This window comes from Mandrillus leucophaeus, unplaced genomic scaffold (assembly GCF_000951045.1).
Source record: "Mandrillus leucophaeus isolate KB7577 unplaced genomic scaffold, Mleu.le_1.0 Scaffold595, whole genome shotgun sequence".
Taxonomy (NCBI): Eukaryota; Metazoa; Chordata; class Mammalia; order Primates; family Cercopithecidae; genus Mandrillus; species Mandrillus leucophaeus.
In genome coordinates, this window is record NW_012106419.1 from 1,569,433 (window position 1) to 1,581,669 (window position 12,237).

At 52.6% G+C, this 12,237-nt stretch overlaps 1 protein-coding gene across 1 annotated transcript in view; it reads left to right on the forward strand.

Annotated features, from left to right (window-relative positions):
• The first annotated feature begins 239 nt into the window (after nucleotides 1–239).
• Nucleotides 240–12,237, forward strand: part of PLCD1 (phospholipase C, delta 1) — a 17,957-nt gene continuing 5,959 nt past the window's right edge. The window contains exons 1-3 of the mRNA XM_011999510.1: nucleotides 240–1,029; nucleotides 5,304–5,468; nucleotides 9,059–9,287. Coding sequence (XP_011854900.1) covers nucleotides 933–1,029; nucleotides 5,304–5,468; nucleotides 9,059–9,287 — 491 coding nt within the window. The 5' untranslated portion in view covers nucleotides 240–932. The remainder of the gene's footprint in view (nucleotides 1,030–5,303; nucleotides 5,469–9,058; nucleotides 9,288–12,237) is intronic.

Sequence of the window (12,237 nt, forward strand, 5' to 3'; positions counted from 1 at the left end):
ACCCAGCCCTTCGGTTCTGCGTCAGCCTCCAAGGTGGCCTTAGAATTCGCCGCTCAGGCTCCCTGTCAGACTCCGCCCACACTGCCTCCAGGGCCCTGGCTCCGCCCCTGCACCGCCTCCAAAGCCGAGGGCCCGCCCCTCCCTGCCTGGACACCGCCCTTCCAGTGCGGGATCCTCCCAAGCTCGCCTCCTGGGCCCCGGCCCCGCCCCAGGGCTGCTTCCTGGGTGTGGCTCTGCCTCCACGTAGCCTCTGGAGCACAGGCTCCCGGCCTGAGCTCTGCCTCTGGGCCTGACCCCTCCCTCGCCCCGCTGCCTTGGCTCTGGTCCCGCCCCCAGTCCGTTTTCTGGCCTCTGGCCCTCGACACAGATTTGCTTCCTGGGTTATGGATTTGTCCCACTACGCCTCCGCGGGACCCGGCACCTCCTCTGTCCCGCCTCCTGGGTTCTGGATCCACCCCCTATCCCCACCCACGCCTCGACGCCGCTCTCGCCCCACCTCCAGGGGGCATTGGTCCCACCCCTCTTCGATGGCCCAGCCTTTTGGGGTCTGACTCCGTCCTCCCTTAGTCCAGATTTTCTTCTCGTCCCGCCTCCTGTGTTCTGACTCCCCCAACCCCCTCACTTTGCCTGGGTTTCACTCTCGCCTCACCTTCAGGGGGCATAGGTCCCGCCCCTCGTGGACTAGCTCCTCCTCCTAGAGTCTGACTACCCTCTCAGCCCGGATTTCTCTCTCGTTCCGCCCCTCCGGAGTGAGCCTCTCCTCTCGAAGTCTAGCTCCTCCCTCCCACTCCTGGACTCCGCCCCTGCTCCCCTCCAGGGCGACAGTTCCGCCCCCTAGACCAGAGCAGTGGGTGTTGTGAGCATAAAACACTGGAGGCAGCACTCACTGTCCTGGATCCTGCTCCACGCAGGCAGGGGCACTGCGGAGCGCCATGCAGTGCCTGGGGATCCGGAGCCGGAGCCGCTCCAGGGAGCTCTACCTGCAGGAGCAGAGCCTTAAGGTGGCGGCGCTCAATGGACGGAGGCTGGGTAAGGGGCGCAGAGCACTCTGAGATCTGCGGGGAATGGGCAGGCAGCTGGAGCAGGACGCCGACCACACTTGTCCCTTAACTTGGGGCCATTTGCCTTGGAGCCTTTAATTGGACATGTTTAGTACTTATGTGAGTGTGTGGCCCACTGTGGGGCAGTGTTTGCAGTGGTAGCACGTCGGGTTGAGTACTAGGGTAATAAGAAACCCCTTCTCATGATTTAACTCAGCCCTTCCAAAGCTCCCCATCCCTTGTCACCTGATGCCCTCCTGTTTACAAATTTCTGAGGCACTGGGTGTGTGGCCTGGTGTGTTACAGGTATGACTGTGTAACCAATGAGGTGATCTGCAAGAGTTTGTGCTTCAATTTGATCCTGTGCGAAAGTGTGCCTGTATGTGATGAGTGTGACAGTGGCGATCTAGTATGGGACCCAGTGCCGACTGAGTAGTTCTGTCACGCCTGTGGTCTGTGGTGGGGCAGTGTGTAATGATGGTGATGGTGTGTAATGTGAAACAAAGTGTGTGACATTGTGGCACTGAGGGTGGCTGCTTGTAACCCAGTGTGACAGCGTGTGATCTGTTGTGATACCGTTCAACTGAGTGTGACTGTGTAACCAGTGTGACAGTGGGTGACCCAGGGTGACTGGGTGGTTTTGTCATTCCGTTATGGTGTGTGTGTTATATGGATTTTCTGATGTTCTTACTCTGTGGCAGTGTGTCCCTTCACAGTGGCTTCATAAAGTTTCGTAGTGCTGACCCTGTGGATAAGCTACCTGCTTCTGAGTCCTGACTCCACCATGCAACTTCCTTGAGCCTCAATTTCCTCTTGTGTAAAATGGGAATAATGACAGTGCCTTCCTCAGAGGGTTATTGAGAGAATTAAGTGCATGTGCTAAGAACAGTATCTTCTTTAAATATTAACTATTATTATGGGAGCCTCTATCATCATCATCATGTTCTGGCACTGTATGTTGTGTGGCTATGCGTGACTAAGTGTGACACTGTGCAACTCCCTGTGACAGTGTGTAATTTTGGGGGGCAGTGTGTCATTGTGTGTGGCTCATTGTCTCTTTGAGGTTGTGTGAGTGGTGGTCTAGTGTGTGTCTGTGTATTTGTGTGGCCATATCTGTGTAGCTCTGTATCGCGGTGGGTCCCAGTCCCAGTGTGTCTTCGTTATGCATCACCCTAGGTATAGGGACAGGACTCCTGGCACCTCCCTCAGCTTCCCACTGGCACCTGCAACACCCTGTATGCCCCACCACATGGCAGTCTCACTGTGCACAGCTAGCCTGGGCAGGCTGCAAGGTCAACCCAGGGTCAGCTCAAAGGCCCCTCACCACCACCCTCGCACAGGAGGAGAAGCTATTAGGTTGATGCAAAAGTAATCACAGTTTTTGCTATTGAAAGTAATAGCAAAAACCACAATTACTTTTGGGCCAAACTAATACTATGACTGGGTTGAGTAGGGCTGGGTGAGGGGTGCCACAGACTTTCTGGGTACTAAGGGAGCAAGGGTGGTGGGGCAGGCAGTCCAGAAGCTTCAGAAACAGAAGGGCCCCAAATGAGGCTAAGAGATGAGGGCACCTGCCCAGGTTTCCTAATGGTCCAGAGGGCTGTGGCTATCACCTTTCTGGAATTATCACTCTGGAACTGATATCCACCTTTTAGAAACTATTGTTGGCAGCTGGAGGTTTATCTCTGCCTGACTGTAGATAGGGCCACAGCCTGGCTCCAGGACAGGATGAGCATGTCATCTCTTCATGGTGTTTTCCAGAACAGGAGGGTGGTGCTCAGCTTCTACTTCCTGGCTCCCAGCTCCATCCCCATATGTGCTGTCAGCAGCGGCTTGCCCTGATGTATGCCCAGCAGGGTGCTGGCAGAGGGTAAGGAGATGTCCCTCTCAGCTTTAGAGGGACATCAGCCTTAGAAGGGATAGTGGAATTCCCCACTGGAGGCCGGAGGTGGCCCTGTCCTCTGGCAGCCTGGGAACTCCCTTCTCCCTCCTTTTGTCTCAGGCTCCTCAGACACAGCCAGTAGTTGGGAATATTCTATCAGAGCCCCCTTCTTTTCCACTGGGACTCCCCTTGGGCTAAGAGGGAGCTGCTCACAGTAAGGCAGAACAGCTCATCAAGTGGGTGGACAGACCTGGGAGAAAGGTGGAGGAAGGTCACATCAGACCGTCACCCCCGAGGAGGCCCAGGGATGCCTCCCCCACGCTGTTCTTAGCCCAGTGCTGATGGGGGAACAAAAGCAGAAAGAGGGAAGGGAGTTGCCTAAAGCTATAGGAGGTGGATGTTAGCACTGGCCTCTGTTCTGACTGGAAGCAGGAGACTGGGGAGGGATAGAGATGTGTGAGCGATTGAAGGCTGGGGAAGTGGTCCAGAGGGTTCTGTGAGCCCTGAATATATGTGGGACAGGCTGGCTGGGGGAGGGGGCATGGATAAAATGGGAGAGGCCATCCATTGTTGGGGATCTGGGCTCAGAAAAGAAAAGGCCTGTGGCTTTGTGAGGGCTTCCCCACGTAGGCTTAGGCTCAAGACCCTCAGACTAGACACTTGAAGTCCGGAGGCTGCCACTGTGCTGGAGCACAGGACAGAGATTGCTGATGGGTCACATAGCTCTGGGGAGAGAAGTGAAGTGGCTGATTGGCTCTCAACAGAGCTGGCTGCTGGACTATACGTGGCTAGGGTGATACACGCACACATACGCCCTTATAGATGTTTCTATATTACACCAGTGGGTTACTAAGGGTTGGGGTCACTTTTATCAACTTTATCAGTTGGTGCAGGACCTGCTGGGTGGGGAAGGCTCTGGCATCCTTTCGGTGCCTCCTGTCTGGGCCTGGTCGGACTGAGGGCATCGCATCTTTGGGAGCCCATGCCTCTGAGAGCAGCAAAAGAGTGGGGCAGGACTGGGGCAAGCAGCCAGGTTCCTCTCTGTGGGCTCTGGGACAGGACCTGCTCAGCTTCGGAAAGGGATGCACTGTACCTTAAAGCTGCTGTATCCTGGCCAGGCGCGGTGGCTCTCGCCTGTAATCCCAGCACTTTGGAGGCCAAGGCGGGCGGATCACGAGGTCAGGAGATGGAGACCATCCTGGCTAACATGGTGAAACCCCATCTCTACTAAAAATACAAAAAATTAGCCTGGCGTTGTGGCAGGCGCCTGTAGTCCCAGCTACTCGGAGGGTGAGGCAGGAGAATGGCGTGAACCCCGGAGGCGGAGCTTGCAGTGAGCCGAGATCTCGCCACTGCACTCTAGCCTGGGTGACACAGCGAGACTCCGTCTCAAAAAAAAAAAAAAAAGCTGTTGTATCCTGAAGGGTCCCAGGCCCTGGGCACTCTGAGATGGGGCTGGGGCAGCGAGGGACAGGGCCATCCCAGCAGGCCAAACACAGGCTACAGTGGACTCATCTGTCTCTTCTTGGGGCAAGGATCAGAGATACACCATGTGGGCTCAAGTCAGAGGTAGGGGGGACAGCAAGGGTAAGGGTGGCAGAGATGGGCACAAGGGTCCCACAGTAACCACAATGTTGACACCAAGAAGCCCAACTGCCATTATCTCAGGGCCTGCACAGATTCAGGCATCATCTCATTGAACCTAGAATTTCCCTTTGATGTGGTTGCTATTATTATCTCCATTTCATAGACAGGAAAGCAGAGGCCCAGCAGCATGAAGTCCCTTGCCCAGGTCACACAGCTTGTTGGGAAGGGCACCTGAACCTAGGCACAAATGATTCTGGAGCTATTGGAGTTGGGACATTGTTTGGCTCCATGATGCTCTGGGGTCCATTTCCCTCTGTGTCTGTCCCCCTTTTGTCTCCCTGCTTTGCCTAACCTTTTGATCCCAGCTTCCTTCAGTTCACTCTGACCCCTAAGTGTGACCAGGAGGGGCTCACCTAATCTTTCAAAACCATCTTTCAGAACGTTTCTTAGGGGCCTGGTCTTCTAGGAACCAGGGGTTCTTGAATGAGCTGCCTTTCTTTTGTTCATTCAGCTGTGGGTGGTAGGTCACAGTGTATAAGTATGGTCTTGGGTGGGCAGGTGTCCCGTTTGCATGGTCACCTTAGCTGGCAATCAGGGATGACTTCCTGGAGGAAGGTAGGCACTGGGAGCAGGTTGGAGCGTGGGTGGAGGAGGGAGGAGTAAACAGAGCTGAGGATGAGGCTGGGTGAAAAGTGGGCTCTGAGAGGGTCCAGAGGTGGGCAAGGCCAGTGTGGGGCCTAGGGCATCAGGGAAACCAGTGGAGAAGGTGGCATCTTACTGGCTTTGATCCCCAGGCCTGCAGGATGATGAGGATCTACAGGCCCTGCTGAAGGGCAGCCAGCTCCTGAAGGTGAAGTCCAGCTCATGGAGGAGAGAGCGCTTCTACAAGTTGCAGGAGGACTGCAAGACCATCTGGCAGGAGTCCCGCAAGGTCATGCGGACCCCGGAGTCCCAGCTGTGTAAGTGCCCTGGGGTCACAGGAGAGGAGATAGAGTGTGGAATCTGCTCAGGGCTGGGTAAATGTAAACGTCACTCATGGATCAAAACCACAGACGGGGAAACTGAGGCCTGGCCTGGTGGGGCATAGGTCATTTGTACAACCTGAACTGCCAATGGGGAAACTGAGGTTGGCTGGTGTTGGGGAGCGGGGCCAGTTAAATTGCCTGTCGGGAAATTGAAGCCTAGTCGGGGTTGGAAAGGGCAGTCATGGAGCGAGGACCACACATGGAAATGGCAAAGCTTTTGAGGGATAGGGGTACTTAACCATGACCACAGATGGGGACAGCCAGGCTCAGAAGCAGGGAGAGAGCTGGACGGTGTTGCCTGAACTCACAGGCCTCCGCCCAGGCATTTGTGAGGAGGGAAATTGGGCGGATCAGGACTCCAGGTGTGGTGAAGGCAAAAGCCAGGCCCAAGGTCCAGGCAGATAAGGTACTTCTGGGGTTGAGTGGCCAGGGTGGGAGCTGGGGCCACAGGAGGCAGCTCCTCCCTGGGACTGGAGCTGCAGGAGGGGTGTTAGGGCAGAGCAGGACTGGGACACACAGACAGAGGCCACTGCTGGGGAGCGCTTGTGGGTCTGAGAGCTTTCTGGAAGCTTCTAAAAAGTCCAAGGAACCCAAGTCTCAGGCCACAAATAGAGCCTTCTGCAATGCCTCAGGGAGAAGAAAGCTCTGCTCACTTCTGCCCTTTAAGGGAAAGAATTCCCTAAAGATCCTATAAAGTGAGATGTCTCCTTCTATACCTTTACTTGGTGAGGAAATTTGAGGCTGATGGTTACAATTGAACAAGGACAGAAATGTTCTATATCTGCACTGTCCAGCATGGGAGCCACTAGCCTCTTGTGGCTATTGATTGAGACCTTGAAATGTGGCTAGTGTGACTGCCGAACTGAATTCTCACTCTTATTTAATTTTAACTAATTTATATTTAAATAGCCCTAGAGGGCTGGTGGCTACTGAATTGGACAGTGCATATAAATCATTGCAGCCTGGGTTTCACGTAGTCAAGAACCCTGGAGATCCCTCGCCTGTTCTCCTGCCATTGGCTGAGGTGTGGGTGGGGAGATGGGGGCAGGTCTATGGGGAGTGAGACTGGACATGGGTGATAAGCCCAGGTAGGAGGAGAGCATAAGGAAGGGGAGGATCTACCCGCTGAGGGTGCCCCAGGAGGGTGCCTTTCACCCAGAAAGGGTCTGCCTGGCCTCAGGACACTGGACAGGACCCTGAGAAGGTATGGCCTGGCAGCCTGTGGCCTGTGGAGGGGCTGAAGGTAAGGCAGGACGGGAGCAGGACCAGTTGCGGAGAGCCTTGGGGCTCTCCACACAGTGCTTGGGGCTGTGTGCCATGGAAGATTTCCGAGCAGGGCAGGGCATCCGGGAGGGTCTGAGGGGTAGGGGCTCCAGAACATTCTGAGGAAACCACACACACACACGGAGCCCCAGCTCAGCCTGCTGCCACACAGTACAGGAGTGACCGCCTGACCTTTTCTGTCTGTGGCGCCAGACAGGCTCCTTCGTGGGGCTCTTGCCCTGATATGGGATTTCCTGTTAGATGCTGGTGGGTGGGAGCACAGTGAGAACGAGATCCTATACTCTGAGCCCTGGGGGTTCCTTGGAGCCCACCTACCTACCGATACATATGCATGACTCCCAGTGTGTACCTAGCTCTTGGGAAGCGTGAAGCGAGAGACAGAGGAGTGCAAGACCCAGGCCTTTCCTTGCAGGAACCACATTTGGGCTGGCGAGAGGAGGACCTTGTATTGCGACAGCTGTGAGCAGATGGGCAGGAAGGGCATTGCAGGCAGGAGGCCCCATGTGAGCCAAGGTGCAGGGTGAGGAGGAGGAACAGGCATGAATGGGAGGCTGAGGGGCTGCGTCCTGCCAGGAGGAGGAGCTGCAGGGAGCCAGGTCCAGGGTCAGGGAGCCAGGTGTGCGCAGGTATGGAGCAAGGCCTGAGGGGGCTTTCTGCCAGTCAGACACCTGAGACAGGTCTCGTGCTGCGCCTGCTTTGTTGGCTGCCTCCCTTCTCTGGGTGAGCGGTGAGACTGTTGTCTTCAATTGCTCTTTACCCTCTGGGAAACAGAGGCCAGGTGAGGGAGGCCTGGAATAGCCTCCCCTTCTGCCCAGTTTTCTTTGGCTCTGCTTCCAGCTTTTTAAGTCTCCCCAATCCTGCCACTACTACCCACCCCCATAACTCCGGTTCCCAGAGGCCAAAGGTGTTATCAGAAGTGAAAGCATCTGGAGTTTCTCTCTGTGCGGGTAAGGGCGCTGGCCTTGGGGCGTTCCATGGCTCAGGCTTCCTGTTTTCATTCCTGACCCAGGCAGCTGCAGCTGACCCTGTGTGCGGCCGTGTGGGTCACCAGGGGCTGCAGGCAGAAGGATTAAGCAGTGCTATCCTCTGTCCCCGAGATGGCCCTGGGCTCATGTGTCCCACTCCTCAAAGCCTGCAGCCCAGGCTGGCACATGCTACATTTGTGGGCCCTGCAGGTGGCTAGGAGGCCCCTGGATACTCAGAGTGGATGGGCACAGGGAGGGACAGGTGGACTTCAGCTAGAACCATCTAGGAGCCTGGACAGATGGATGAGGATGGCTCAGGATGGGGGCGTGGCAGGGGCAGAGCCTGGATCCTACTGCTGGGAGGAGCAGCATGAGCCTGGCTGGAAGAACTGGCTCCTGGCCAGGCCACGGAGGGCACATTGGAAGCGGGGGTAGACAGGGCCTGGCATCTCCCTGAAGCTTGGAAGGCTGGGCTGTGAGGGGAGGGCCCTCCCCTTGGCTCTTCTAAGGGCAGATTGATGTAATCTCTCAGACCCCTTCAGGGCACCCTCCAGTTTGCCTCTTGGGATTGGGGAAGGCAGAGTCTTCCTGTATCCCCTGCCAAGGGGCTCCCTGAAGTCAGGATACACACAGCTGCACAGAGGGCATGACTCTGTCTCCTCTCCCATTCAGGGCTTCTCCCTCTGTCTTCAGCCCTCTGTCTATAGACCCCAGGGCTGGGGCTAACTGAGGGTGGTTCCAGTCTCTTGAATGTTCGGGAGAGGGGCCCGGTGGCTCTTGTGGCTTTGTCGGGTCAGGACAGACCCAAAGTCCAATACAGTCAGAAGGGTGTGTGGCCCTTCTCTGTCATGGGCCCCATACTCCGGAGTAGTCTGTCTGCATCTCTAAGAGCCCAGCCCTGCCCTAGTCCTCTCCCTGGGGCCCCGCACGCCCCATCACTGAGAGAGCAGGCCTGGGGTCCCAGGTGCCCTTTCTGCCGCTAAAGTCTGTCTTTCTTTCACTCTCTGTCCCTCCCTGTGCATCTCCACTGTGCCTGCAATGACTGTGTCTCATGCTCTGGCTCCCCCTCAGTTTCTGTCTTCCTTTCTCCTTTTTGTCCCCCCTTATCTGACCTTCTGCCCCTCTCCTTTCCCTCTGGACTCAAGGCCTGAACTCTGGCCCTGGCTCTGTGTCTCCAAGCCATGGCCCTCTCCACTGTGGCCTTGGCCATGTCAGGGTCAGGGACTGACCTCAGAGCATTCTCTCCCTCTCTCCTCCACCGTCCCCCTCTTGCAGTCTCCATCGAGGACATTCAGGAGGTGCGAATGGGGCACCGCACGGAGGGTCTGGAGAAGTTTGCCCGTGATGTGCCCGAGGACCGCTGCTTCTCCATTGTTTTCAAGGACCAGCGCAATACACTAGACCTCATCGCCCCCTCGCCAGCTGATGCCCAGCACTGGGTGCTGGGGCTGCGCAAGATCATCCACCACTCAGGCTCCATGGACCAGCGGCAGAAGCTACGGCAGTATCCTTTTGGTGGCAGTGGGTCCAGGCCTGGCTTGTGGGCACTGGCTGTGGTTATCCCCAGGGCAACCTGGGTATGGAAGGTGGTTTAGGTACTTTGGGCTGCCATAACAAAATATCATAGACTAGGTGGCTTAATTTATTTTTTCACAGTGTGGAGGCTGGAAGTCCAAGGTCAGGGTGCCAGTGCGGTCAGAGCCTGGTGACGGCTGTCTCCTTTGCTGGCAGATGACTGTCTTCTTGCTGTGTCCTCACATGGTGGGGAGAGAGACTAGGTTCTCTGTCATCTCTTCTTGTAAGGGCACTAATCCCAGCGTGGGTGCCCCACCCTCATGACCTCATCTCAACCAAGTTATCTTCCAAAGGCCTTGTCTCCACATATGATCACGTTGGGCATTAGGGCTTCAACATACAAATTTGGTGAGTTGGGGGGTTGGGTATACAATTCAGAAGGGAATGAGGGAAGGTACATGAAACCCTCTTTGGTCTAGTCTGACCAGAGCCCAAATAGCTCTGCTGCTCCTGATACTCCCTGTGTCCCCGTCTGTCACCAGCATGGAGTTGGGGGTCTGGGGAGCCTGAGGGGAGCAGCCTGTTGCAATGGGAGACCAGTCTTGGGTGTTTGAATCGTGTTTTCTAGAGTTACTATACGATTTCCCTCTGGGAGTTGGGAGGCCATGGTACCCTGTGCCATTCTTTGGGGAGTGATCAAGTTCCCCTGGGTCTGGTGTGTAGGCCAGCCTGTGGGCTCAAAACAAATTAACTTCAACATTTAGTTACACAGTGACACACTGGTTTATGATTCGAAGTGGTCAGGCTTCTGGCATGTACGGATTAGGGTGGAGCCAGCTCTCTCCATTTTTTATGGCACCTTTATTGAGTATAATTCACATACCATATAATTAACCCATTTAAAGTGCTGAACCTGATTCAGTGCTTTTTAGTATATATTCACAGAGTTGTGCAGCCATCACCACAATCAATTTTAGCACATTTCCATCACCCCAGAAAGAAATCCTGTACCCGTTAGCAGTCACTCCCCGTTTCACCTCAACCACCAGCCCTCGACAGCCACTTACCTACTTTCTGCCTCTATACTTTCCTATTCTGGGCATGTTACAGAAACGGAATCATGGAGTCTTTTGTGACTGGCTTCTTTCATTTAGCATGATATTTGCAATGTTCATCCATGTTGTAGCCTGTGTCAATATTTCATTGCATCTAGTAATATGCTGTGTATGGATAGACCACATTTTATTTATCTCTTCACCAGGTGATGGACATTTAGACTGTTTCCACTTTGGGGCTTTTGTGAAGAATGCTGATATTCACATTTGTGTATAAGTTTTGGTGTGTATATATGTTTTCATTTCTCTTGGAGTAGAATCGCTGGGTCATATGGTAACTATGTTTAACCTTTTGAGAAACTGCCAAACTGTTTTCCAAACAGGCTGCATCAATTTACATTCCTACCAGCAGTATACGAGGGTTTCAGTTTTCTATGTCCTTGACAACACTACATCTTTCTTTTTGATTATAGATACCCTGTGGGTATGAAGTGGTATCTCATTGTGATTTTGATTTGCATTTCCCTAATGATTAGTGATATTGAGCATTTTTCCATGTATGTTTATGTATCTTCTTTGGAGAAATAGCTATTCAGGTCCTTTGCCCATTTTTTGGATCATTTATCTTTTTATTATTGAGTTGTAGGAGCTCTTTATATATTCTAGATACAAGTCTTTTATGAGATTTATGCTTGCAAATAATTTCTCCATTCTGTGGGTTGTCTTTTCTCTTTCTTGATGGGTTTTTTTAAGATAGAAAAGTGAAACAGTGAGAGTGGAGAAGGAACAAAGAAATCTGGAACTGCTTGTGATCAGTTAGTTGTAAACACCCCTGCACTCAGACCAGACTCTTCATATTCTTTGAAGCATAAAAGTTTTTGGTTTTGATGAAGTGTAAGTCATATACTTTATTTCTTTTGTTATTTATGTTTTTTTGGCATCATCTTCAGGAAGGCTTTGCCTAATCCAAAGTGCTGGGATTACAGCAGTGAGCCACTGCGCCTGGCCTGAATTCTCAATTTTACTCTGTTTGTCTAGATGTCTGTCCTTGCATCACTACCACAATATTTTGGTTTCTGTAACTTTGTAGTAAGTTTTGAAATAAGGAAGTGTGAGTTCTCTAAATTTGTTTCTGTTTTTTTTTTTTTTTTTTTTCCAATATTACTTTAGCTATTCTGGGTCCCTTGAGTTTCTGTATGGATTAGCCTGTCAATTTCTGCAAAGAAGCCAGCAAGATTTTGATAGGGATTATATTGAATGTATAGATCAATTTGGAGCATATTCCCAGTATAGTAATGTCAAGTCTTCCGATCCATGAACATGTAATGTCTTTCCATTATTTATGTCTTCTTTCATTTTTTTCAACAGCGCCTTATGATTTTCCAGGTTTTGCCCTTAAACAATTTCTTTAAAAGTATTTTATTCACTTTGCTGCTACTGTAAGTGGAAATGTTTTCTTAATTTCACTTTAAATTTTTCATTGCTGGTGTATATCCACTCCTTAGGGGACACATTTTGAGCCCTGTTAATTTCCTTTTCTGTGTGCTTTTGAGCATTTGAAAGACTTTTAAGTGTTATTTCTCAATGGCACATCTGCCTGATTCTGAGCTTTTTAAAAAGCCCAATTCTATGGCATTTTTGTCATAATCACACCTTTGGCAGAGCTTTGACCTTAGACAATCTCATGCCCTCTGCAGAGTCCTGCTGCCTAGACCTTAAGATCATAAAGCCATTCTAATTTATAGTGCCTATACTCAGTAAACATTATACAGCCATTAAAGCTGTTTATGTGAGTTGGGGGGTTGGGTATACAATTCAGAAGGGAATGAGGGAAGGTACATGAAACCCTCTTTGGTCTAGTCTGACCAGAGCCCAAATAGCTCT